Source organism: Triturus cristatus, chromosome 8 (genome assembly GCF_964204655.1).
Source record: "Triturus cristatus chromosome 8, aTriCri1.1, whole genome shotgun sequence".
Lineage (NCBI taxonomy): Eukaryota > Metazoa > Chordata > Amphibia > Caudata > Salamandridae > Triturus > Triturus cristatus.
In genome coordinates, this window is record NC_140591.1 from 1,630,148,439 (window position 1) to 1,630,176,084 (window position 27,646).

The 27,646-nt window shown below is 50.1% G+C and overlaps 1 protein-coding gene across 1 annotated transcript in view; it reads left to right on the forward strand.

Annotated features, from left to right (window-relative positions):
• LOC146808461 (transient receptor potential cation channel subfamily M member 2-like) overlaps positions 1–27,646 on the forward strand; it is a 3,976,112-nt gene that overhangs the window by 990,920 nt on the left and 2,957,546 nt on the right. The window contains exon 15 of the mRNA XM_085623954.1: positions 26,543–26,672. Coding sequence (XP_085480080.1) covers positions 26,543–26,672 — 130 coding nt within the window. The remainder of the gene's footprint in view (positions 1–26,542; positions 26,673–27,646) is intronic.

Here is a 27,646-nt window from a genome sequence, read left to right on the forward strand (position 1 = left end):
GAACCTTGGTTCCTCAGATTCGAGAAAATAAGAAGAAGAACCGAAGAGCCATACTAACCCATGAAGAAGAGGACAACTACTGCTTTAGCCCCAGCCCTACCGGCCTGTCTGCCTCAGAATTGCCTACAGCGAAGGAACCACTGTGTCCAGCAGCCCCCAGAGCCCAGAAGTCTAGCCCTGCACTCACCTTACAGACTGTCTCCCGTGAGCACCGGATTTGTTCAACAAAGACTCCAAGAACAGAATCCGGATTCTGGCGACTCCGTGAATCTGCACCACTCTGCACCCAACACCCACATCTCCAGTTTGAGTGGCCGAACACCATAAGGAGTGCTCCCCGGCAATCCTGAACTGGGATCTGATGATTCATGACATCCCTCAAGCTTAGAGATGACACCTGCAGCCTCAACCTGAAGAGTCCCCCGACCGCGAGGGGAGCTGGTAAGAAAACCCAACGCCAGAAGATACCCCTCTACCCAACGCCCCATGGCCTTGGGTGGCCCAACCGATGGTGTCCAGGCATTCCCCAATATCCCAACTTACCTCTCCAGCCAGTAGTTGCCTTCAGGAAGTCTCCCTGTCCAAGCCTGCAGCAACTTTGCACAACTTGAAACGCACAGGGTCCCCGTCGTCCTTATGACACCATGCATCCGGCCGCCCCAGTGCCGCTGATGGTGTAACTCCTGTGTCGGTCATGGGGCCCTGCAGTGCTGACCATGACCCAAGGAGCTTTACTCCCACAACCGAGTGGCTTGCTGGTCAACAGTCCCTAAACGAAGTGCGCCATAGCCCCATTGGTAAACGTTAGACCCCTGCACTCTGCAGCCGGCCGGCCCAGAGCTGCTGGTGCATAGCTGCCAAGGTTTCAGATTGCTATGTGTGACGTTTTCATAACTGTAGTGTAATTATGAATGACATTTCAACAAATATGAGTGACACTTTTTTGCGAACAAAATCAAGCAATAAAGAGGAGGGAAACTTATAAACATCAACATTTTTCTAAAATTATGAAAATGTCACACATAGCAATCTGAAACCCTGGCAGCTATCTAATAATACTTCAACTCCGACCTTAGCATGAACATTTAACATGTCAGCAGCTTTCATTTTTTACACTTACCAACTTCAACGAGTCACAGTGCTGCAGCTGGAGATATTAAGACTGCTGGCCATGGGTTCCCGTAGTCTCTTGGAGTCCGTCACACTCGTTGGTTGCAGACAGCTGCTGGCAATCGGAATACATTTCAGGTTGTGATGACCGTGAGATTGGGGAACAACCTTTACAACGCAACTTTTACAACGCACTACCTTTACAACGCATTTTTTACAACGCATAATCCTTTACAACGCATGACATTACAACGCATGACACTACAACGCATTTTTAAAAAATACCTTTACAACGCATTCCATTACAACGCATACTACCATTACAACGCATACCATTACAACGCATAATATTACACTACACTATCCAACACTTACCCTACTGTTGCACCCCCTGGAGTTAGAATAGTAATTTTTACCCCTATACTATCCAACACTTACCCTACTGTTGCACCCCCTGGAGTTAGAATAGTAATTTTTACCCCTATACTATCCAACACTTACCCTACTGTTGCACCCCCTGGAGTTAGAATAGTAATTTTTACCCCTATACTATCCAACACTTACCCTACTGTTGCACCCCCTGGAGTTAGAATAGTAATTTTTACCCCTATACTATCCAACACTTACCCTACTGTTGCACCCCCTGGAGTTAGAATAGTAATTTTTACCCCTATACTATCCAACACTTACCCTACTGTTGCACCCCCTGGAGTTAGAATAGTAATTTTTACCCCTATACTATCCAACACTTACCCTACTGTTGCACCCCCCTGGAGTTAGAATAGTAATTTTTACCCCTATACTATCCAACACTTACCCTACTGTTGCACCCCCTGGAGTTAGAATAGTAATTTTTACCCCGATACTATCCAACACTTACCCTACTGTTGCACCCCCTGGAGTTAGAATAGTAATTTTTACCCCTATACTATCCAACACTTACCCTACTGTTGCACCCCCTGGAGTTAGAATAGTAATTTTTACCCCTATACTATCCAACACTTACCCTACTGTTGCACCCCCTGGAGTTAGAATAGTAATTTTTACCCCTATACTATCCAACACTTACCCTACTGTTGCACCCCCTGGAGTTAGAATAGTAATTTTTACCCCTATACTATCCAACACTTACCCTACTGTTGCACCCCCCTGGAGTTAGAATAGTAATTTTTACCCCTATACTATCCAACACTTACCCTACTGTTGCACCCCCTGGAGTTAGAATAGTAATTTTTACCCCTATACTATCCAACACTTACCCTACTGTTGCACCCCCTGGAGTTAGAATAGTAATTTTTACCCCTATACTATCCAACACTTACCCTACTGTTGCACCCCCTGGAGTTAGAATAGTAATTTTAACCCCTATACTATCTAATACTTACCTTAAATGCAATTTAATATTATGCGTTGTAATGTTATGCGTTGTAAAGGTAGTATGCGTTGTAATGGTAATGCGTTGTAAAGGTATTTTTTAAAAATGCGTTGTAGTGTCATGCGTTGTAATGTCATGCGTTGTAATGGATTTTGCGTTGTAAAAAATGCGTTGTAAAAGTGTGCGTTGTAAAAGTGTGCGTTGTAACGTCATACATCCCGTGAGATTATCTGCTAAATGGCACCGCAATCTTGAGAGCCGTGCTTGTTGTGCCTTTTAAAGACACACAACACCTGCTCTCAGACTCGTACTGTGCAGGACACAACATTTAGGGATCCCCCACGACAGGGCCTAAAAAGGCAGGAAGTGTCGAGGTCAGGAGGTGACAGGCCAAACATCGGCCTCCTCCTATAATTATCTAACTCGGCGCAGGGGCGTCAATGAACTCTTGGAGGCAGGGCGAGCAGGAAATTCCGATTTAATAAGTAAGTGTGTCAAAGGAGGTAAATTCCTTGACCCTACTTTAAATCACAGAGCGAGCGCTATCATCACTGTAGGGTCCGGTAAGGTCGGATTTGCGCTGCCCGCATTCTCAAGAGAATTGCAGGCACTAAATAGCACGGAAAGCCGCACGATCAAGGGAGTTATACTTTTACTGACACCACAGCGCACAACACAAACGGTGCGAGCACTGACTACAGCGGCAGAACTTACTTGCTGCTACCAAACTGCACATAACTGGCGCCCACCCGGGCGGCCCGCCTTTCCGTGCGCTGTTTCGGCTGCAAAGCCATTGGGCAAATCATTGCGACCACTCTCCTGACGTGCCTACGCGATCCAAAATGCTGAGGGTGAATGTATCTCTGCAGCTGAGCCAGCCCCCAGCCGCAAGCAGCGCGGACTGGCGTTGACAGCGCTTTGCTCAGAGTGCTAATTATGATACTGCAGTCCTCCAGCCTTGACAGCTAAGTACGAGAGGCGCTATATGTGTGACAATTATTTTTAATGCGGCAATGCGGGAACTTGCCTTCAAATGGGTTAGGCTAACGCATGATGCGTGACACTTGGCAGGACTGCTGGTGGCGCACTTTGAGTTCCTAAACCCCAAAACTCCCACTCATAAGTTGTGTACTTACCTAAGAAACCGCTAACACTTTTCTCCCATAGGAACCCATGTTAACGGATTTTGGACATAAAAATGTTCCAAGTGTTGTACTAATGTTTGTATGTAGAAAAAAACTCAACAGTAAATGTATGCAAAGTCTCATGTACCTTGTATTGTGAAATGCTAAGGTGTGGTATCTAGGCATACCACCACCAGTACTCAAAGTAAGCCAAAAGTAACTGAAATGTAATCGAAAAGTAATTACTGTGTACTTTATACTGTTCCCAAAGCATATACAAACCTGTTATGTGTGCAACTTCAATCACAATTGCATTACCTTGAACAGTCTTGCATTTGAAAGTATATCTTACTTACCTGTGCCAAGTCCTTTTTGGTTCTAAAATAAAAGTATATATTTGTTTGTACTTAGCTAAGTGATCTGGATTCTATCTCTGAGTGTGCGTAATCAGCCCTTGATTGAGTGAATACAGTAAATGCTTGACACACCCTCTGGATAAAACTAACTGCTCGCCCACACAACCACAAAGAGAGCTGTTAGTACTTACCTAATTTAGCCTCTGCTATACCTCTGGGGACTCCTTGTGCACACTATACCTTACTTTGGTGTAGTAAATACAGAGCCAGCTTCCTACATATATTTTGTGTCTAAGGTGGTAAAACTTTTCCATCTGGGACAGTCTGTAACTCTGCCCACTTTCTATGCACCTCCTAACCCTTCTAAAGATGAGGAGCGTCTCCACCATCTGGACCCAAAAAGTGCGTTATCGTTTAAACTTGATCTCACCGAAGAGTTCCAGGATACGTGGGGCAGAAAAGGAGAATGCTGTTCAAAAGCGGACCATTTCACGGTGTGTTACCCTTTGTATAGAAATATGTACTGCAGGAGGCAGGCTTAGTATATGGTGCACACTTATTTAAGTGAAGCACCTTGCACTAATCCAGGCAACCCTTATGGTGATTTTAGTGGTCTTAGACAACCTTAGAAAGCTCTCAAGTGGTAACTGTGGAGAGCAGCCTTCAGGCTTAGTCCAGAAGGAGTGTTAAGCAGCTTTTTTTACCAGACCTAATCATATAGTGTAGGTTAAACAAAAAACAACCACACCACGTTGCTATAAAAATAGTTATATTTATAAAAACACACTCACTAATACATTGGTATATCTTTTACATGGAGATATAAACACAATACACACAATGCTTCAAATGTAAAACAGGTAAATAAGCACAGTGGGAGACCAAACCATATTTTAAGAAGTGGAATGTGAAATGCGACCAAAGTCGGGACTTGGACCAGAAGACTCAGAAGAGCTGGGGACACAAGGAGCCACCCAAGGTAAGTACCCAGGATCCAGTAAGAAGAATTGAGTATGCAGTTCCTCAGAACAAAGGGAGAGTGAGAGTGTGAGGAGGAGACCGTGTATGGAGGAAGGAGAATTCCTCTAGTCGGAACTAGGGTCCTCACACACCCAGCAAGCTAGGTGTCATGCTTCATCATATGGACCTGCTCCTCGTCGGGACGGCGCTACAATCCCCGACGGGCACCCTTAAAGGGGCTCTTTAGCGGAGATCTTTTGTTCCTGGCCGTATGATGTAGTGTGTGTGAGGGGTCTAGTGGTGTAGATGTGGATGTGTGTGAGTGATTAAAACAAGTTGGATAGTCCACGAACAGGACTTTATTAAGAATGGCTATCCACTTGATTAAAAAACAACAGGAAACAGAGTGGCAGCTGACTGACGTTAGGGTTCAGCTAAGCTATGCTCTTCTGTGATCGTCAACATGTTTCATGCCTAGTGGTCTAATGATCCATGGCAATTCTTCAGGACCTAATATATCAAATAACTATCTACACACTGTGGGAAGTACAATAGTTACCTGCCACGTGTATTATGGGACAACGGTCTTGCCATATGTAAGGGGGAACCTAAGGGAAGAAAAGTGTTATATAAGGTCACCCCGACATCGGTCAGTGTTGATATTTAACTTATTATTCAAACAATAATCACACACAAGGTCTCTCTCCCTAAACAATGTGACATTAAACTGTGTCAATAGTGACTTAGTGTAGAGTAACACACTATAAAGTTCTTAGTGCTCTCCGTGAAAGTGAGATAAAAACAAGCACCAATTAAAAAATCAGAAGACAGGAGATGAACTCTTCACTACAGTGTAGTATAGAGAACAAGTGTTCACGTTCTGAATTTACAGGGAACTCACCTATGTGGGTGTAAATCCCTGCTTCTGTCCGTATTCGTTGCGCCACCCGTAACACCAGACTTCTGGTGTACTGATAAAAAATAAGAGGTAAGGTGGAAAACGAACAATAAATAATAATAGATAAGGCAGCAAACCCAGCCTGTAGTGTCATTATAGGCAAGGTACTGTCGCCCGTGGTATGATCCCGTTGTGCGGGACGGAGTGATGCAGGCCATGGCACAGGCCGGGGGTTATTGTCAAGAGAAACCCCACAAAGGACTTAGTAGAGAGTCAGAGTGAGGCGTAGGTTTTAGTAATCAACCACCAACCGGTATAGAGTGTGCCTTACTGGACATCACAAGAAGCCCCATCGCGTGTTAGCCAGAGCCCCCAAGAGGAATGTGGGGTGCGTCCAGCACACATAAAATGTGTATCCAGGGGGCCCACCAAGTGGGGGGGTGGGGGGGAGAAGCACAGGCATGCGTAACCGGGCGCATCCCCGTTAATCCTCAAGTGGTGGTCGAGCAATGCGCGCTGTAATGGTGCCTGGCACTCAAGTAGTCCAATGTAATGGCACCGCTAAGTGTTGTAGCTGAGACCACCATGTCTCACTTAGTGCCCCAGAGTCCAGTGTGAGACTCACTCTACTAAACACCACCGTGCCTGCTAGTCACGGATGTAGACTCATGCCGCTTTCAAGGACCCATCGTAACCCACCGGGAGCACCGAAATGTTAAAGTTAAACTTACGTCAAGGTTGCTACTGGGACAGGTCGTTAACCTACCCTGGCGCCACACGAACCGGGAAGGATGGCTCCACTCGGGTTCCTACGTAGATATGCAAGATGGTGTAAAGGGGGCGGGCTAGCTAACCGGAAGTTTACTCAACGTCAGTGCGTGAATGGAGTGGATGATTCTCTGCTATGGGAATGTCGTTTACGGCGGCCATCTTAGCAAGTGGTTATTGTGATGTTAAATATGGACCAAACATTAAGTGGAGTCCAACTGAGATTGAATGAGAGGGAGAGCACAATAATGATGTATCAAATGTGATCTTATGAGCCACATAATATATGATGTAAAATACAATCATGAAATTGTGAGCTTAAAAATATGTGCTTAAAAATGTCCACTAGGTAAAGGAAGTTTCAAGAAAGTTTCAGATGAGCTCAGTTTGAATGAAGGGAGGCAGTAACCCAAAACAAAACCCCAAGCTTCAGGTCAAAGAGGCTCCTGACTCCGTGTAGAATCAATTGTTATCTATCCGTGAGTGATGCCCACGGGATTTGGTCGTTAAGGCCTTCACTATCAGCCCTCAAGCGATGTACCCATCTCTGTTCTATCTTGAATAGGGCTTTCTGTGTGATCCTAGGGTGGGCCTCAAGGACTAACCATCTTAGGGAATCTGGTTTATGGTTATTCTCTTTGAAGTGAGTGTATAGTTTGGTGGTAGTTTTCTGACATCTCACATTGCTTTTGTGTTCTGTTATCCGTGTCTTGACTGGTCTCATGGTCATACCCACATATCTCATTTCGCACGGACAGATGATAAGATAGATACAATGTGTAGTGTTGCAATTGGTGTGTCTCTGAATCTTCCAAGTGAAGGAGTCTGAAAACACCACCTCTTTCGTCACTGAAGTCTGGTGACATGCAACACAAGAACCACAGGGGTAATGACCTTTTATTGGTGGAAGGTCCCATAGGGTTCTCTGTTCCAGTTGGTCAGTGTGTCTACGTCTCGTGTTGATGAGGATATCCTTCAAATTTTGTGTACGTTTGAAAGCAAAACGTGGAGGTGGGATGGTGAGGTCACCCGTAGTGAGGATCCCCCAATGTCTTTTGATTATGCTCTTTATGCGTGTGGAGTCAGGGGTAAAGGATGTAACGCAAGTCTCTGTATTTTCCCTACTGATGGGTTGTAGTAAGGCCTCTCGTGGATTGTTGCGTGCTCTCTTTAGTGAGTTTCTAATCTGACGTTCAGGATAGCCCCTATGTCTAAGGTTGGAACTCAAACGGTGTGCTTCAGTTACGTAATCAGTGGTGGAGCTACAGTTCCTCCTGATGCGGAGGAACTGTCCAAAAGGTAAATTGTCCTTCAGCGCCCTTGGGTGGTGACTACTATATAGAAGCAAACTGTTCCTGTCAGTTGGCTTCTTATATAGTGTGGTGCTGAGGCCTGTGTCATCTAGTGTAACCATCAAGTCCAAGAATGGCACCTGTGATTCTGAGATGGTGTGAGTGAACTTCAGAAATTGATTTTGTACGTTAACCCATTCACAGAAGGCTAGGCAAGTTTGTTGGTCCCCCTTCCAGAAGATTAGAATGTCATCTATGAAACGCCTCCACAGTGTTAAATTGTTGGAGTAAGGATTGTTGGGGTTTCTAATGACTTCTTCCTTTAAGGGTGCCCGTCGGGGATTGTAGCGCCGTCCCGACGAGGAGCAGGTCCATATGATGAAGCATGACACCTAGCTTGCTGGGTGTGTGAGGACCCTAGTTCCGACTAGAGGAATTCTCCTTCCTCCATACACGGTCTCCTCCTCACACTCTAACTCTCCCTTTGTTCTGAGGAACTGCATACTCAATTCTTCTTACTGATTCACTGGGCTTGTATGCTGGACCTCCCTTAAAAGCCCACTAGTCCCCCTCGTTTGATAATAAAGTACCCAGGAACCCCAAGACAATGGGAAAGTTGCAATTGCAGTTTTTAAGAAGGACCGTTCCCAGTGTACCCTGAAGAAACCCTGTGGAAGACAGAAGGTTGGAGAGTCACCCCACTTCTGGATACCCCAGGAACCAGGATACCTACACCAGGGAAGCCGTATGCATAGGTGTGAAGTGACATTGGAAATCACTGTAGACCACAATAGAGGACTTCAGAAAAGATGCCGCTGGCCAAAAAAGTGAAAGACTCTGGTGGAATTCAAGATTGGATTCTTGAAGAGGAGTACCTACAAGCAGAGGGGACATAGTCTATACCACTCATGAGTGACCAGGAGGCACGGAAGACCAATGACCACTGATGACGGCAAATGCAGGAGTGGTGACGGTGACCTTGTTGCTGCACCTGTGAGGTCCAGGCAATTCTGTGGAAGACCAGGAGCCATTTACGAGCTGTCCCACGTTGGATATCAAGAACCAGGGGGCCGGTGTCCGGCGGGAGCACCAACAAGCCATTGCAGCAGCAACAGACATGGTAAACGAAAAAGGTGCAATGTCAGGACCAGCAATGTGCAAGGGACTCACCAAGTGTAGGAGAGTCAGAGCTGGCCCCGAGTAATCAGGGGAGTCCACTGAAGCCAAAGACGACACTCAAGAAGACTCACAGCCCGAAGGCACAGGAGTCGCAAGAGGACCTCTTGCAGCTCTCCAAAGATACAGGCCAACGGTGCACAGGATGCGGTAAGGAACGAAGACCTTGGTAGGAAGAGATGCTGGAGACTGGAGCTTCTTGTAGCCCGAAGAGCTCTGGAGCGCAGAGTCAACAAGCCTTGGCAATGGCAAGGTACACGGTGCACAGGGGTTCTGATGGATACATCTGCCAGTGGATTCCTCACCTTGTGAATATCCCCTGCGCCAGCAACATTCGGAAACTTTTGTAGCAGTCCACGCCGATGGGGTCGAAGACGACGTCACAGAGACACGGCTCCGCTCGCGACTCCGCTGACGTCACCGGCTCCATAAGAAGACCTCGTCGGCGTGATGACATCAGTTCCCTTTTTTCCGCGCCGACGACGCCAACGGATTTCGGGAATCGTTACTAGTAGCTTTACCTGTTACTTTGTGTATTTTCTGAAAATGTTCTGTCTTTCTTCGAAGATGTCGACAAGGATGTCGGGTTTCAAGCCCTGTCGAGAATGTGGCAAGCACATGTCTATTACCGACCCACACGAGGACTGTGTTTGGTGCATTTCATCCGACCACGATGTGGGTGGTTGTTCCAGCTGCCGCAAGATGAGCTCGAAGGCTCTCAAGGAGAGAGAAGCGAAGCTCTTCATCGCTCGGATGAAGAAGAAGGAAAAAAGAGGAAGGAGGAGGTCTGGATCCAGGTCGAGGTCGGCGTCCAAGTCGACTTCGGGCATGCTTCGAAAAGTAAGAAGCATAAGAAAAAGAGGAGGCATTCTTCACATCATCACTCCGACAAAGGCTCGGCTCCGAAGTCGCCTACTCGACGTCGGAGAGAGTCAGTGTCTCCTTCTCCGGTCCCGGCTTCACCTCCAGCTCCTTCTTCTCCGGTGACTTCGCCGGCTCCGGCTGAATCTCTGGTGCCGGTGTCATCCCGACGCCGGTTCCATCTCCGGCTCCAGCTGATTCTCCGTCTCCGTCTCCGGCCCCGGGTGAGGATCTTCAGGCTCCGGGTGAGACTGTGACGCTGCTTGTACCACCGTCGGTGCCGCCAGGCCCGAGTCCGGTGCTGCCTGACCAGTATCCTGCATTCCCTGGTCCAGGACAAGACCCCTCGCATTATCTTAATGCCATGTACGGGGTGTTTTCAAGGGCCATGTATACCTCTGGTGCACCTGTGGGTCCGATGGCTTTCAATTTGGGAGTGCCACAGGTCTCCCCTCAAGCTCCGTTCATGCCATTCTTTCCGGCGACGCCGTCTTGGCAGCTACCGGCGCCGAGAACATCGACGCCGCTTCCCTCTTCACCGGCGCCGACTCGACTTCGTTCGACGCCGGCTGCTCCAGTGGATCCGCGTTCAACGCCGCTGCTGGCGCCGTCGGATTCGAACACGGCGCCGCCGACGCCGCTGGTGCGGATTCGTTCCAGAAGGGAAGCACAGAGAATGGTGGATGAGAGACGCTTTCTGTTGGAAGAGGCTGAAGAGGGAGAGTTAGTCGAATCTGATGAGGTGTTTGAAGAACTGAAGGAGGCAAGTGGCCAAAAAGGTGGACCAATCGGCCAAAAAGGTCTTTTCATCAGCCAGCATGGCTCTCAAGTCCACGAATGCGACGTGTTTATTGGGGCGCTATATCCATGCGCTAATGGATTCGGCAAAGAAGATTGCACCAAAGCTGTCGGAGGAGAATAGGGTTGGCTTCAATTAAGTTCTGACTGATGCCCAGGCGGCTGCTCGACAAGTCATTCAGAGTGGACTGGACACGGCAGACTCAGTTGCCAGAGTCATGGGGTCTTCTGTTGCCACCAGGAGGGGTGCATGGCTAAAGTCCTCTGAATTCTCCTCGGATGTGCAGTCGACCTTATTAGACTTGCCTTTTGATGGGTCTGGCTTGTTCGGAAAGAAGGCGGATGCTGCTCTCGAACGCTTCAAGGAGAGTAAGGCTACGGCTAGGTCGTTGGGCCTTCAATCCCAGCCGAGAGGTTCTTTTAAAAGATATAGGGGCTTTGGAAAGGCGACTTTTCGCTCCTATACACCGACCCAACAGCAGCAGCAGCAGCAGCAAGGTTTCTCGTCGAGAGGTTACAGAGGAAGAATCAGGGGTCGCACACGTGGCCGTCAGCTCTCCTCCTCCTCTTCCTCCTCCTCTGCCCCTCCCACCACTGCAAAGCAGCCCTAGATTCAACATTCCGGATCATGCTGGTCCTGTGGGGGGTCGGCTTACCCATTTTCTACAAGATTGGGAATCTGTAACTACAGATCTCTGGGTTCTAGATCTTGTAGAGAATGGGTATGCCCTTCCCTTTCGGGAATTCCCTCCAAATTACCCTCCTTGCCAAGGGGCTTGCTCGGAGGACCACCGTCTTCTCCTGCAGGAGGAAGTCCTGAAATTGTTTCAGAAAGGTGCGATAGAGGTGGTTCCAGAGCAGGAAAGGGGTCAGGGATGCTACTCCCGGTATTTCCTGATTCCGAAAAAGGACGGCAGGTTACGTCCGATATTGGACCTCAGAATTCTGAACTTTTACCTGAAGCAGGAGAAGTTCAAGATGCTCACCCTTGCGCAGGTTCTTCAGGCGCTGAATCAGGAGGACTGGATGGTGTCGCTCGACTTGCAGGATGCGTATTTTCACATCCCCATCCTGAAGTCGCACAGAAAGTATCTCCATTTCACGGTAGGGTCGCAACATTATCAGTTTGCGGTCCTACCGTTTGGTCTTACTTCAGCACCTCGAGTCTTCACGAAGGTGATGGCAGTTGTTTCAGCCCATCTCAGACGGACGGGGATTTCAGTTTTCCCTTATTTGGACGACTGGCTGATAAAAGCGGAGTCGCCAGAGAAGGTGCTGCGTCACCTGCAGGATACAACTCGGCTGTTGTACAAATTGGGTTTTTCGATAAACGTACCCAAATCTCACCTGGTGCCCTCTCAGCGCAACCTTTTCATAGGTGCGGTACAGGACACTACTGTGTGTCGAGCATTCCCTCCTCCTCAAAGGATTCTCGACATACAGGAAATGATTCCTTTATTTTACAGCGGAGCGGTCGTTCCAGTTCTGAAGGTCCTTCGCCTGCTCGGTCTGTTCGCTTCCTGCATCCTGTTGGTCAACCATGCACGCTGGCACATGAGGGCGCTCCAGTGGTGCCTCCGCAAGCAGTGGTATCAGCACAAAGGGGATCTCAGGGAGTCTGTGAGGATCTCCAGAGAAGCTGCAGCGGATCTATCTTGGTGGAGCGTGGAGGGCAATCTGTCCCAAGGGAAGCCCTTCCTTCTACCTCGATCGGTGACAACTGTGATAACGGATGCCTTCACCTTAGGGTGGGGTGCTCATCTGGGGGATCTGGAGATCAAGGGTCTTTGGTCTCCAGAAGAAAGGTTGCTTCACATCAACCTTCTGGAATTGCGGGCGATACGTTTGGCACTCAAGGCCTTCCTTCCTTCCCTTCGCGGTCAGTCTGTTCAAGTCCTGACGGACAACACGACCGCGATGTGGTATATAAACAAACAGGGAGGAGTGGGGTCTCTTTGTCTCTGCAGAGAGGCCCTGCGTCTATGGTCCTGGGCTCAGGTCCATCAGATTTGTCTAATGGCAAATCATCTGGCCGGGGTTCTGAACGTTCGTGCAGACAGTCTCAGTCGGCAGTTCTCCGCCGACCACGAGTGGAGGCTTCATCCAGAGGTAGTTCGTCACGTCTTTCGGACGTGGGGGACTCCTCGGGTGGACCTATTCGCCACTCAAGAGAATGCTCACTGCCCGTCTTTCTGCAGTCTCCAGTATCCGATGCAGGGAGCGTTGGGGGACGCGTTTCAGTTGAGTTGGGGTTCACGACTCCTTTACGCGTTTCCTCCCATACCCATGATTCCTCGGGTTCTGAGGAAGATTCGCCAAGACCGGGCCCAAGTTATATTGGTCGCCCCGGATTGGCCAAGAAGGGTGTGGTACACAGATCTTCTCCACCTCTCCTCGTGCCCTCCGCTCCGTCTCCCGCTGAGGGCAGACCTCCTCTCGCAGTCGAAGGGGCAGGTTCTAGACCCCCACCTCCAGAGCTTACACCTTCATGCCTGAAGATTAGCCGGGGCAACCTGAATTCTTTCTGTCTCCCACCAGATGTGGTGGATGTTATTTTATCGGCAAGGTGACACTCCACCAAATCTATATACTCATATAGCTGGTCTAAATTTGTGCTTTGGTGCGGAGAGAGGTCCATTGATCCCTTGAAGGCTCGTCTGTCTAACATTCTACAGTTTGCTCTTTCTCTGGCTCGGCAAGGCTTTGCTGTGGCTACTGTGAAAGGATATTTATCGGCTTTGTCGGCTTTCCTTTGTTTGCCGGATCAGCCGTCATTATTCAAATCACCTATTGTTCTTCGTTTTATAAAGGGCCTTACAAACAAGTTTCCTCCGTCTCCTTTTGTTATGCCTCACTGGGACTTGAACCTTGTATTAACTTATCTTATGGGTTCTCCCTTCGAGCCCTTACACAAGTGTCCCTTGAGGCTGTTGTCCTTTAAGACGGTATTCCTCATTGCAATCACCTCGGCAAGGAGGGTAAGTGAGCTTCAAGCTCTAAGTTCAAAACCCCGATTCTTGACTGTGCATGCTGAACGAATGGTACTTAGGACCAGGGCTGCGTTTTTGCCTAAGGTGGTAACTCCCTTCCATCTGGGGCAGTCCATTACCCTTCCTTCTTTCTATCCTCCCCCTCACCCTTCCAAGGAGGAGGAGAGACTTCATCGCTTGGACCCTAAGAGGGTGGTGAGCTTTTACCTGGACAGGACAAAGGACATCAGAGTTGATGATCAGCTCTTCGTGGGCTTTGCTGGTTGCAGGAAAGGTCGAGCGGTGCACAAGCGCACCCTTTCCAGGTGGATTGTCTTGTGCATCAAGATATGCTACTCCCTAGCTGGTAAGGAGCCTCCGGAGGGTTTGAGGGCTCATTCTACCAGAGCAAAGTCTTCCACATCTCCTTTAGCTAGAGGTGTTCCAGTGGAGGATATTTGTAGGGCGGCAACTTGGGCCTCCCTCCACACCTTCGCAAAGCATTATTGCTTAGACACCGAGGTGAGGAGGGACGGACACTTTGCGCGATCCGTCCTTCAGGACTTTCTGGTATAGAAGGGTGCACACCCTCCTCCGGGAGTGGGGACTGCTGTGGAATCTATTCACAAGGTGAGGAATCCACTGGCAGATGTATCCATCAGAAGAACAAGTTACTTACCTTCGGTAACGCTTTTTCTAGTGGATACAGTATCTGCCTGTGGATTCCTCACTGACCCACCCGCCTCCCCGTTGTCCATCCTTCTATACCGGTATTTCTATGCCTGTAATTCTATTGTTGGGTTTCAAGTGTGTTCATCACTGTCAAAAGCATTATGTTAATTCTTGTGCTTTGTTATTTATTTTCCACACTGAGTGTGTTGATATGTGTTAGACCTGGCACCTTGGCGTGAGTTTCCCTTCCACTTTTTGATGGTGTGCCTCGATTGTTTTGCTGGTGTTGTCCGCTCAGGGCACTGCGCCACGGCTAATCCGTGCCGCAGTGCAAGTGCTCCCTAAGTAAAGTGTACCTGTAATGGATGTCCATGATTGGTTGATTGGATTCACTGTCAGTCCCCAGTAGAGTGCACCAGGGGTGCCAGGGCTCGTGAATGCCAATGCTGCTGGTGGGCTTGCAGCGCTGGTTGCGCCACCCACAGAAAGCGGCTTTGTAAAATGTGTCTAGGGTCTGCCACCGCAGACCCTGCGTGCAGTCTGGGACTGTCGCGCTGACTGCGCAAGTGCCCCCACTTGCCAGTCCCTAAACCTTCCCTTACCTACATATCAGCCACCCCTCTGGTAGGCCCAAGGGCAGGGTGCATTGAAGGCATAAGGTAGGACATGCCCTGATGTGGGTGGCATGTCTTAGTAGTGAATTACAGCCCTTGTCGTTTTTCACTATTGAAGGCTACCTGCTCTCCATAGGCCAGAATGGGCTGCCGGGATCACGCCAACGCTGTGACCCCAGTGGACTCAGAGAGCATGGTAGAAGTGTCAAGTTTAGTATGCCTGAACTCAGGATGAAAAAATACTTCTTGTAGTCAAGTTTATTTTAATATCCTGGGTTTGTAAATACTACTTTTAGAAAGTTAGTATTTACTGACCTGACCATCTCAGTCCGCCTCTGCTGTGTGTATGTGTTCTGCCTGGCAACAGTAAGGAGCAGGGTTGGGGAATCCCCAGAGACAGGTTGGCTGCCAGGTGGTGGGTAGAGAGATTACACCTGGATGGGTGGGAGGAGTACACCTTGACTCTTGAATAGACCTGTGCTCTGCCACCACAAAGCCGGCGCCACCCCCTGTGGGGCGGCTGATGTCTCTGCCCTGCTGCTGAAAGGAGAGAGCAGAGTCACCATAACAAAGTGCTCCAGAACTGGACTGAGCCAGGCCTAGGCCCCCTGGCGCTAAAGAACAAAAGAATCATGGTATAAAAGTAGGAGCCTGGCTCCTAAGAAATCAGAATCCTGTTTACCACAAAGAACCTCTGCCCGACTAGAAGGAGAAGAAGACGCCGGAGGAGCTGGCCTGCTGCTTGCCTTGCTGAGAGAGGAGAGGAAGAGACTTACTGAAAAGACTTTGCTACTTTGTGCTTGAAACATTCTCCAAGGGCTTGATCTGAGCTTGCCCCCTGAACTGAACCCCAGGAACAGTGGGTTCTTTGTGCTTCTTGCTCGTCCTCCAATTCGAGCCGTGTGTGCATCCCGCTGGAAAAGAGACTGCGCCCCTCATCGCCCCTCCTAGGGCCGTGACACCCAGAAGCTCGCCTGCCTCAAACCCGTGAGAGCCCCGCTCCGTCCGGAGCCGCTCTCTGTTCCCGGGCCAGGCCGCCTGCATCCCTGTCACCGCCTGCCATTGGAGTGCGCTGAACGCGCTATCACCCCTCCTGCCGGAAGCCGTCCGACGACTGTGATCTACGCCGGGTCATCCAGCTGCACTGACCGTGCCCTGCGACCCCGCTTCGCTATCCCCGGACATCTCAGGCCGCGCCGCCCCCGCTGTGGAGACCCTCCTGCACCGCCGTGCTAAAGGGTCGCTGGCCGCGCCTGCCTACGTGCCCACACCTGCTGATTGAGGACCCAAGAACACTTCCCAAGCTGAGAGTCGCACCGACCTGTGCCGACTCTCCTAATCACGAAAGGAGTCCAGTATCGGGCTCGGGGCCCGCAACGCCTTATTTCCCCGTTCGCCGGAACCGATCTCTGTGAGTACTGGAACTACGAGTAAGGAAACTACGAACCAAGAACATTTGCCTGCTGTATAACCTGGTGGCCTAGCGAAAACGTTATTGGTCTTGTGATAAGTCTGTTGAGATATATATACCTTATTTTTACATAAAGAATCGTATTTTTATATATATCCAAGCCTGGTGTCCGTTTCTGGGGGGATTGATGTATTTACTGTGTGTACGATTGTAAGTGCTTAACCAACAACGCCTGAGGAATCGCCTTGGCTGCTCACGCCACGCACCTAGAGGGTGAGCAAGGGTCATTCGCGAGGGGTTATCCTGCGCCCTGACGTGGAGGAGAGGGTTCCTGCTTGACACAAGGGCAACCTTGCGCCAACCAGAGATCCCCGACTCTAACATTGTTGGCAGCGGTTGGGATTTTTGGATTTGCACTTGTAATTTACATACAGTGAATTATTAATCACCAGATAGTGAGAGCAGACCAAATAACGCAGCCACAGGTTTTGAGCTGTTGAACTTTGTTGAGACATCTGCCATTACTGCAACCATGCCTGGCTCACACTCCGCTGGGAGAGCACTCTCTGTGATTTCTGGAATAGATGAGGTGGATTGGGAGAGACTGGAAGGCTACACGATGGAGCAATTGAAAGGCTACAGTGTAAAATTCAGAGTCCCCCATGCTGGATTCAAGAGGAAGAACCAGTACACGAAGGCGCTGAGAGCCTGGAAGGAGTCACGAGACCCACGGAATGCGGGGGACATCGTTCCGCCCGACAACCTTGAGGAGCCCAGCAGAGTCCGGTCGCCAGAGGAGCTGGCAGACAGGGCAGCAGACAGGGCGCATGCAATGGAGATGGCAAAGTTGGCAGGACAAATGGAAATGGAAAAGCAGAAGTTGGCCCTGGAGGCACAACAACGCCAAATGGATCATGATATCAGATTGAAGGAGTTGGAGCTGAAGGCGAAAAGTTTGGACACCGCTCCTTCTGGTGGCAGCACTCCACCAGTGCAGGTAGAGTCCAAGGTGTACATCCCCAAAGATGTAGTAAAGGAGTATTTTAGAAAGGATGACATAGGGCAGTGGTTTAGAGCCTACGAGGTGGCCATGTCCTCACACCGGGTCCCTGAGAAAGACTGGGGAGCGGGGTTGTGGGGAAGGTTCCTTGCTGAAGGGCGTGACACCCTGTTAGATTTACCCTTAGATCTCCAAACCTCATACCCCCATATGAAGGAAGCTTTAATGACCAGGTATGGGTTAACTCCGGAGCTATATAGACAGCGGTTCAGGGAGACGAAGAAGATCCCTGAGAGTACGTATGTGGAGTATGTGACCTTTTTCTGCAGAGCGCTGGATGGTTGGGTGAAGGGTAGCAAAGTGAATGATTATCAAGGGCTGCTTGACTTAATTGCATGGGAGCACTTGTCCAGTCAATGTTTTCCTGAGCTACGCCAGCACCTGATTGATAGCAAGCTGTCCAACCCGAGGAAGCTTGCTGAGGAGGCGGACCGCTGGCTCAGCACCAGGGTCCACAAGGGTCAAGTGGGAGACTCCGCCAAAGGTGGGCAGGGTCCCCAGCAGAAGAGTGGGGGGGACAAGGGTAAACAGAAGGGGTTCCAAAAAGGCCCCCAAAGTAACTCCCAAGGGAACCAGCAGAAGGGTTCTCAGCCTCCCCCACCCCCGCAGCAGAACGGGGCTCCGACAGGTAGACCTGTTCCAAAGGGGCCCTTCAATTGTTATAAGTGTGGTGACCCGGGTCACATTGCCTCTGATCCTAAGTGTCGCCTGTTTGGTAAGACCGCACCCACTGGTGCTCCCCCCCGGCAAGTAGCTAGTGTTAACTTTGGGGAGGAAGTATCAGTCCAGGAGGGTGGGGGTCCCGGGCAGATGACCCTAGTCTCGCTAGGAGACAGTGAGATGGTCCCTGTAACCTACCTGCCCTCTAACACTAAGAAATATGGGCAGGTGGTGACCATCAATGGAAGGAAGGTGGAGGCTCTTAGAGATACAGGAGCCAGCGTGACCTCGGTGAGGCAACACCTGGTGTCTCAAGAGCAGATTGTACCCAATGCCTACTGTAGGGTTGTCAATGCTGACAACGTAGAGAGTCGTTGTCCAATGGCTCAAGTTCCCTTTGAGTGGGGGGAGGTCTCTGGTACTCTACAAGTCGCTGTGAGAACTGACATGCCTGTAGATTGTCTGCTAGGGAACGACCTGGAGAGCTCCCCTTGGGAAAAGGTGGAGAAGACCACGCATCTGAGGATGGTGGGTCTACCCGACTGGGCGTGCGTGACCACCCGGTCCATGGCAGCCAGTAGGGGTGTTGAGAGGGTCCTGGAGCCTGAGGGAGAGGTCCAGGAACCGGCCTTAGGGAGAAGGCGCAGGAGGCGCGGGAAACCGGCCCCCGAAGTTCCCACGGCCCAGGAGGAAGTAGACCCTGAGGGGGATGCTCTGGAGCCTACCGGGGAACAGATTGCCGAACTGGGAGACTTGCCTGAGCTGACCCATTGGCAGCAAGAAGGAGGTCCCTCCAGGGAGGAATTCTGCAGGGAGCAGAAAGAATGCCCTTCTCTCGTGGGTATGCGGCAACAGGCTGCAGACCAGGCCAATGGTGTTCAGGCCAAAACACACTACGTGTACTGGGAGAGTGACCTCCTGTATTCCGAGCCTAAGGCTGCTGAACCTGGGTCAGCCCGTGTGCTGGTGGTACCCCAGAAGTTCAGAACCTTCCTACTGGGGCTGGCTCATGATGTGCCTTTAGCAGGACATTTGGGGATGGACAAGACCTATGACAGGCTTGTCACCCACTTTTACTGGCCCCAAATGCACAAGAACTCAGATTCCTACTGCAGAACCTGTCAGACTTGCCAGGCAAGTGGTAAGAGCGGAGGGAAGCACAAGGCTCCTCTGCAACCTTTCCCTGTGGTCGGTACGCCATTCCAACGAGTGGGTATTGACATTGTGGGGCCTCTGGACCCCAAGACAGCCCTGGGCAACAGGTTCATCCTGGTCTTGGTGGACCATGCCACCCGGTACCCTGAAGCCATCCCTCTGAGGACAGTGAGGGCCCCCGTGGTGGGACGGGCACTGATGGGAATTTTCTCCCGAGTGGGATTCCCTCTAGAGGTGGTGAGCGACAGGGGGACCAATTTCATATCCACATATATGAAATCCCTGTGGAAGGAGTGTGGGGTAACTTACAAGTTCACCACTCCTTACCACCCCCAAGGAAATGGGTTGGTTGAGAGATTCAACCGAACCCTCAAAGGCATGATCATGGGCCTGGACGGTCCAATGAGGCGTAAGTGGGACGTCCTCTTGCCATGCCTGCTCTTCGCTTACCGAGAGGTGCCGCAGAAGTCTCTAGGGTTCAGCCCCTTTGAGCTTCTGTATGGTCACCCGGTAAGAGGACCTCTGAGTTTGGTAAAGGAAGGCTGGGAGCAATCTCCCAGGAAACCTCCCCAGAATGTATATAGTTACATGCTGGCCTTCCGAAACCAGACTCGGCGTTTCAGGCAACTTGCTGAGGCAAATCTGGAAGCCAGCCAGGAGGAGATGAAGCGGTGGTACGACCGGAATGCCACTCTGGTAGAGCTTCAACCTGGACAAAAGGTGTGGGTCTTGGCCCCAGTGGAGCCGTGTGCACTTCAGGATAAGTGGACCGGTCCATTTGAGGTTGTGGAGCGCAAAAGTCCTATCACCTACTTGGTGGACATGCAGACTCCCAGGAACCCTCTGAGGGTCCTACATGTTAACCGCCTTAAGCCCCACTTAGAGAGGACCGAAGTGGGCATGCTGCTGGCCACTGATGATGGAATGGAAGAGGAGACCGAGCCTCTTCCTGACCTCTTAGTGGCCTCTGAGAAAGATGGGTCAGTGGATGGAGTTAACCTCTCACCCACCCTGACGCCCGAACAACAGGAAGACTGCCGCCACTTGCTGGGACAGTTTTCCGACCGATTCTCCCTGGTTCCTGGTGTCACAGATTGGTGCGTCCATGATGTGGACACAGGAGACAGCTTACCTGTGAAGCACAAGGCTTACAGGGTAACTGACAGGGTCAGAGCTTGCATCAAGGAGGAGGTCTCCAAAATGCTTGCGCTCGGGGTGGTTGAGTCCTCCAGCAGTCCTTGGTCCAGCCCCGTGGTCTTGGTCCCAAAGGCTGCTGCGCCGGGAGCCACACCTGAACTCCGGTTCTGTGTGGACTACAGAGGACTCAATTCAGTCACGAAGACTGACGCGCACCCCATCCCCAGAGCTGATGAGCTCATTGATCGGCTGGGGGCTGCCCGGTTCCTCAGTACGTTTGATTTAACGTCTGGGTACTGGCAGATCGCCTTGACCGATGGGGCCAAAGAGAGGTCAGCATTCTCTACACCAGATGGGCACTTCCAGTTCCGAGTCATGCCATTTGGGATGAAGAATGCCCCTGCCACCTTTCAGAGGTTGGTCAACCAGGTACTGGTTGGGCGGGATGCGTTCAGTGCCGCCTACCTGGATGACATCGCAGTGTTCAGTGCCACCTGGCCTGAACACCTGCGCCACCTCTGGGAAGTGTTGATGGCGCTGCGCCGAGCAGGCCTCACGATCAAGGCAAGCAAGTGCCAGATCGGGCAGGGTTCCGTGGTGTACTTGGGACACCAAGTGGGGAGTGGCAAGGTGGCACCCTTGCAACCCAAAATTGAGACCATCCTGGCTTGGGAACCCCCCAAGACACAGACCGCAGTGAGGGCCTTCCTGGGGCTCACTGGGTACTACAGGAGGTTTGTCAAGGGCTATGGAACGATCGTTGCCCCCTTGACAGAGCTGACTTCTAAGAAGCAGCCCAGGAACGTGATTTGGACTGACACCTGTCAGAAAGCTTTCGACACCCTGAAGACTGCCATGTGCACGGCGCCCGTGCTCTTGGCCCCTGACTTCTCCAAGGAATTCCTAGTGCAGACAGACGCTTCAGAGCATGGTGTAGGGGCTGTTCTCTCACAGATGACTGAGGAGGGCTGGGACCAACCCGTAGCCTTCATCAGTAGGAGGTTACTTCCACGGGAAAGTAGGTGGAGTGCAATTGAGCGAGAAGCATTTGCTGTGGTCTGGGCGCTGAAGAAGCTAAGACCCTACTTGTTTGGGTCTCACTTCCGGGTTCAGACGGACCACAGGCCCCTCAGATGGTTGATGCAAATGAGGGGTGAAAACCCGAAGCTGTTGAGGTGGTCCATCTCCCTACAGGGTATGGACTTTACGGTGGAACACCGTCCTGGTACAGATCACGCCAACGCTGACGGTCTGTCCAGGTATTTCCGCCTTAGTGACGAGGAACCCCCTGGGCAAGGGTAGTTCTCCCCACATTTCAGCTGGAGGGGACACGTGTTAGACCTGGCACCTTGGCGTGAGTTTCCCTTCCACTTTTTGATGGTGTGCCTCGATTGTTTTGCTGGTGTTGTCCGCTCAGGGCACTGCGCCACGGCTAATCCGTGCCGCAGTGCAAGTGCTCCCTAAGTAAAGTGTACCTGTAATGGATGTCCATGATTGGTTGATTGGATTCACTGTCAGTCCCCAGTAGAGTGCACCAGGGGTGCCAGGGCTCGTGAATGCCAATGCTGCTGGTGGGCTTGCAGCGCTGGTTGCGCCACCCACAGAAAGCGGCTTTGTAAAATGTGTCTAGGGTCTGCCACCGCAGACCCTGCGTGCAGTCTGGGACTGTCGCGCTGACTGCGCAAGTGCCCCCACTTGCCAGTCCCTAAACCTTCCCTTACCTACATATCAGCCACCCCTCTGGTAGGCCCAAGGGCAGGGTGCATTGAAGGCATAAGGTAGGACATGCCCTGATGTGGGTGGCATGTCTTAGTAGTGAATTACAGCCCTTGTCGTTTTTCACTATTGAAGGCTACCTGCTCTCCATAGGCCAGAATGGGCTGCCGGGATCACGCCAACGCTGTGACCCCAGTGGACTCAGAGAGCATGGTAGAAGTGTCAAGTTTAGTATGCCTGAACTCAGGATGAAAAAATACTTCTTGTAGTCAAGTTTATTTTAATATCCTGGGTTTGTAAATACTACTTTTAGAAAGTTAGTATTTACTGACCTGACCATCTCAGTCCGCCTCTGCTGTGTGTATGTGTTCTGCCTGGCAACAGTAAGGAGCAGGGTTGGGGAATCCCCAGAGACAGGTTGGCTGCCAGGTGGTGGGTAGAGAGATTACACCTGGATGGGTGGGAGGAGTACACCTTGACTCTTGAATAGACCTGTGCTCTGCCACCACAAAGCCGGCGCCACCCCCTGTGGGGCGGCTGATGTCTCTGCCCTGCTGCTGAAAGGAGAGAGCAGAGTCACCATAACAAAGTGCTCCAGAACTGGACTGAGCCAGGCCTAGGCCCCCTGGCGCTAAAGAACAAAAGAATCATGGTATAAAAGTAGGAGCCTGGCTCCTAAGAAATCAGAATCCTGTTTACCACAAAGAACCTCTGCCCGACTAGAAGGAGAAGAAGACGCCGGAGGAGCTGGCCTGCTGCTTGCCTTGCTGAGAGAGGAGAGGAAGAGACTTACTGAAAAGACTTTGCTACTTTGTGCTTGAAACATTCTCCAAGGGCTTGATCTGAGCTTGCCCCCTGAACTGAACCCCAGGAACAGTGGGTTCTTTGTGCTTCTTGCTCGTCCTCCAATTCGAGCCGTGTGTGCATCCCGCTGGAAAAGAGACTGCGCCCCTCATCGCCCCTCCTAGGGCCGTGACACCCAGAAGCTCGCCTGCCTCAAACCCGTGAGAGCCCCGCTCCGTCCGGAGCCGCTCTCTGTTCCCGGGCCAGGCCGCCTGCATCCCTGTCACCGCCTGCCATTGGAGTGCGCTGAACGCGCTATCACCCCTCCTGCCGGAAGCCGTCCGACGACTGTGATCTACGCCGGGTCATCCAGCTGCACTGACCGTGCCCTGCGACCCCGCTTCGCTATCCCCGGACATCTCAGGCCGCGCCGCCCCCGCTGTGGAGACCCTCCTGCACCGCCGTGCTAAAGGGTCGCTGGCCGCGCCTGCCTACGTGCCCACACCTGCTGATTGAGGACCCAAGAACACTTCCCAAGCTGAGAGTCGCACCGACCTGTGCCGACTCTCCTAATCACGAAAGGAGTCCAGTATCGGGCTCGGGGCCCGCAACGCCTTATTTCCCCGTTCGCCGGAACCGATCTCTGTGAGTACTGGAACTACGAGTAAGGAAACTACGAACCAAGAACATTTGCCTGCTGTATAACCTGGTGGCCTAGCGAAAACGTTATTGGTCTTGTGATAAGTCTGTTGAGATATATATACCTTATTTTTACATAAAGAATCGTATTTTTATATATATCCAAGCCTGGTGTCCGTTTCTGGGGGGATTGATGTATTTACTGTGTGTACGATTGTAAGTGCTTAACCAACAACGCCTGAGGAATCGCCTTGGCTGCTCACGCCACGCACCTAGAGGGTGAGCAAGGGTCATTCGCGAGGGGTTATCCTGCGCCCTGACGTGGAGGAGAGGGTTCCTGCTTGACACAAGGGCAACCTTGCGCCAACCAGAGATCCCCGACTCTAACAATATGCATATTGTGTACTGTGTATACTGTGTATATATATATTGCTGTCAGTCTGTCCGTGTGCCTCAAAGGCACGGAAAAAAGGGGCGGAACTGACGTCATCACGCCGACAAGGTCTTCTTATGGAGCCGGTGACGTCAGCGTGTCTCTGTGACGTCGTCTTCGACCCCATCGGCGTGGACTGCTACAAAAGTTTCCGAATGTTGCTGGCGCAGGGGATATTCACAAGGTGAGGAATCCACAGTCAGATACTGTATCCACCAGAAAAAGCGTTACCGAAGGTAAGTAACTTGTTCTTCTGTTACAGTAGCTCCGACTAGGGATACTGGCCTCAAACTTGCTGAGAAGACAGTGCAGCCCTCGAGGGAGTTGTAGAACCACCACCTGGGTTGCAGAGCCTTTCGGAGTCCATAGGACGTCAAAAGCAGCAGACCTGTCGGCTTGGTTGCGATGGCTGCATATGCAGGGGAGTGACGCCTTCACTCCAAGGGAGATTCCTTTGGGTGTCTTTGATGCCCACAGACCTAGAGAAGAACCTGGATGAAGCACAGGCACAGATGACGCAGAAGACTGGCAGGACGACGAGACCAGGAGCAGCAAGAGTCTTCCTTGATGCAGTCTTGGTGCCAAGCGAAGTCCGACGAAGCCCACGGTGCCAAGACGGTTGAAGTTGAAGTGGTTTCGGATCTGAATCTTATCCCATAACAAATCTGAAGCCACCCACAGGTAAGCCTTTAAGTACCCCAGGGAAAGGGTTGGGATGGTTCAAGGTTCCCTCCCGGAAAAGGGGCTGGACAGAGGGAGGATACTCCCATGTCCTTTGTCCAGTTTCACAGCAAAGCGTGAGCTGAGGGTTCCCCGAACTGGTTCCAACTGGAGTATGCAAGGATGGCACCATATATACCCTTCTAAGCAGTCTGCTGGCACTGTTAATAGCCCCCATCCCAGCCCAATACACTAAGTCCTGTCTCAGAGGTGGTCAAACCTCCCAGTGACTGGAAAACTATTGTTCTACCTTCCTCTGCTCGAGCCTGACTCAGCAGCATGAGGGCAAAATTGTGTCCTTGATCAGCAGCAGCACTAGCTTACTGTTAGACTCAGACAGGCTGGTACCTTTGAATACATATCCTGCATCCAACACTGGAATCAGTGTTTGGGTATTATTCCAACATGTTTGATACCAAACATGAGCGGTTTTGGTGCAGCCACTATATAGTTAGACATCTCCCAATTGACTTGATATCCACTATATGTATTAAATGGCTTTTCACACTTACAAAGCCTAGAGAATCAACTCAGTGGTTTTAGGGGTGTCCTGCTCATGCAGGGCACCCTCACACTTATAACCTAGCACCCCCATTCAGGATTGAATGGCCTGTCTAATGGGTGACTTATAGGTTTTAAGTGCAGTGACCTCACATATAAAAAACGTATATCTGTCATGAGTGGTGCTAGCACCAGCTCACATGCTGCAATGGCATGCCTGTAGTCACAGTTTGAGTGGTCTCTCATGGGTGGCATAATACATGCTGCAACCCATGTTAGACCCCTGGTGTACTTATGCCTTGGCTAACTTAGTACCATATACTAGGGACTTAGAAGGGTACACCAGTAGCCAATTGGGAAGGTACCAAAGTACTTACCATAGTCAAATTTAGGGAGAGAGCACAGTGACTAGTTAGAAAACAGCATAACACCAGCAAAAAGTGGGGGTAACCGTGAAAGCAGATCCTACTTTCCTACATTGGTCATGTATGGTGCTGGAATACTCCAGGCCTCAGCTGGAGTACATTTACGACTGTTTGGGGACCTTTTTGGCTGATGGAACCTTCTCCTACATCGCGCCTAAAGCATGAAATGACCTGCCACTATACATAAGAGCCCCCTCCTCTCTACTTGAAATTCCGCAAGAAGCAGAAAACCTGGTTTTTGAGTAGTAGTAGGTGTGCCTCAACTCACACCTGCAGCGTCAGCATACTCTCCCAGGTGATAGTGTGCTATACAAATCCGCATAAAATAACTGTTACTATAGAAGTGCAGTTTCAAATTGGCAATGGGCTTACTCTTTTGTGGGTGGGTCACCCCAATTAGGGATGAGATTTCTGCATGAATTATAGGAAGTAGAGGTGTAAGCATTGACCTCTGCATGCAGGTTTGTGAATAGCATCTTGTAGTAGGTACGTAGTAAAATTGTAGTTTGACTCAACCTACTGAATAATTACGTTTTTGAACAGGTCCCTATATGGTAAAAAAGATTGACAGCCCAGCAAGCCAGAGCAGCCATTTACAATCTGTGATGGACTAGTGCCTCCAGCATGACTGAGCGCCATTGTTGATAGCTTTCACCCCATACCAATGTGTCAGATAAAAGTATGTGCCTCCAGCGTGCCTTTGGACCATGGTTTGGAGTCTTTATACAATACCACTGTGTCTGATTTAGTTTTGTGCCTCCAAAATGACTTTGCTTGATAGCTGTTATTTTCACACTTTGTTATTTTGTTGATTTATTTTTTCATTATTGTGCTTCCAAATTGAGGGTACAGTTGATCTCATAGAGAAGTTACAACGGAAACAAATTTCTTACACTTGTTACATGTGTTGTTTGTTTGCTCTGTTGCAGTGCCAAGACTGTGTTGTGGGGGCATTAGCATGCAGGAAGATCTTGAGAGCTCTCTACAAGGAGGAAGAGGACACCAACAATGTAGGAGCAATGAAGGCCTTGGCGGCTCTGTTTGAGGAGCGGGCATCAGGTCCTGAATGTTTTGTTATTTTCCTCTTATGCATGAATTGAGAAATAGAAATTCACATCATAAAATGGATAACATGCTCACTTGTCCAGCCTATGCTTGTGCATACTGTAATGCCATGGATCTTAAATGGCATCCTGCACAAGACGCATTCACTTTTTACATACACTTTTTACATATCCTCATTTATATTTCTGTATAAGTCTGACATATCTTCCCCATACATGCAGCTCCCATGTTTGCTTGTTGCGCCCCTTTTATGACTTTGGTTAATTTGTTTTATCCTACTTTTTCCTCCTTACCTTTTGATCGGGGCGTCTTGCTATCTTTTCCCTGCTTCTAATACTTGATCCCTTCCCTGTCCTTCTCTGAATGGGGTCCAAGTGTCATCACTAAGGGCCTCATTTAGAGTTCAGCAGAGGGGTTACTCTGTCGCAAACATGATGGATATCCAGTCTGCAGTATTTCAAATGCATTATATCCATCGGCACTTGTAATATGGAGGACGATATATCCATAGTTTTTTTTTTTAACAAACTTTATTGAGTTTCACATGTGTCCATTTGCAACATTTCAACACAAGTGCCATTAAATCAGAAGGTACAGTCTACTACAGTATATCCATATATATATGTTTGTGACGGAGTAACTCATACGAGGAACTCTAAATTAGGCCCTAATTCTTCTCTCACCCTCTTTGCCTGTGATTCCATTGCCATTTTAAGCCCTCTCTGGCCTACCTATCTGTAATCTGTGAACCATCTAGTAATCATCTCTCCTCATCTGCCTCTTGGTCAGGGTGTCATCTATCATCCCTTTAGCCCCTTCTGTGCCTCAAATTCTGTGATCAATCTACCTTCTTTGAATCCTATCTTTGTTCTCTAAATGATATCTAGGTGTAATCTTTGATTCTTTTCTCTCCTTTTCTGTCTGTGATTCAGTTGTCATCATTGTTCCCTCTCTCTTTGATCAGAGTG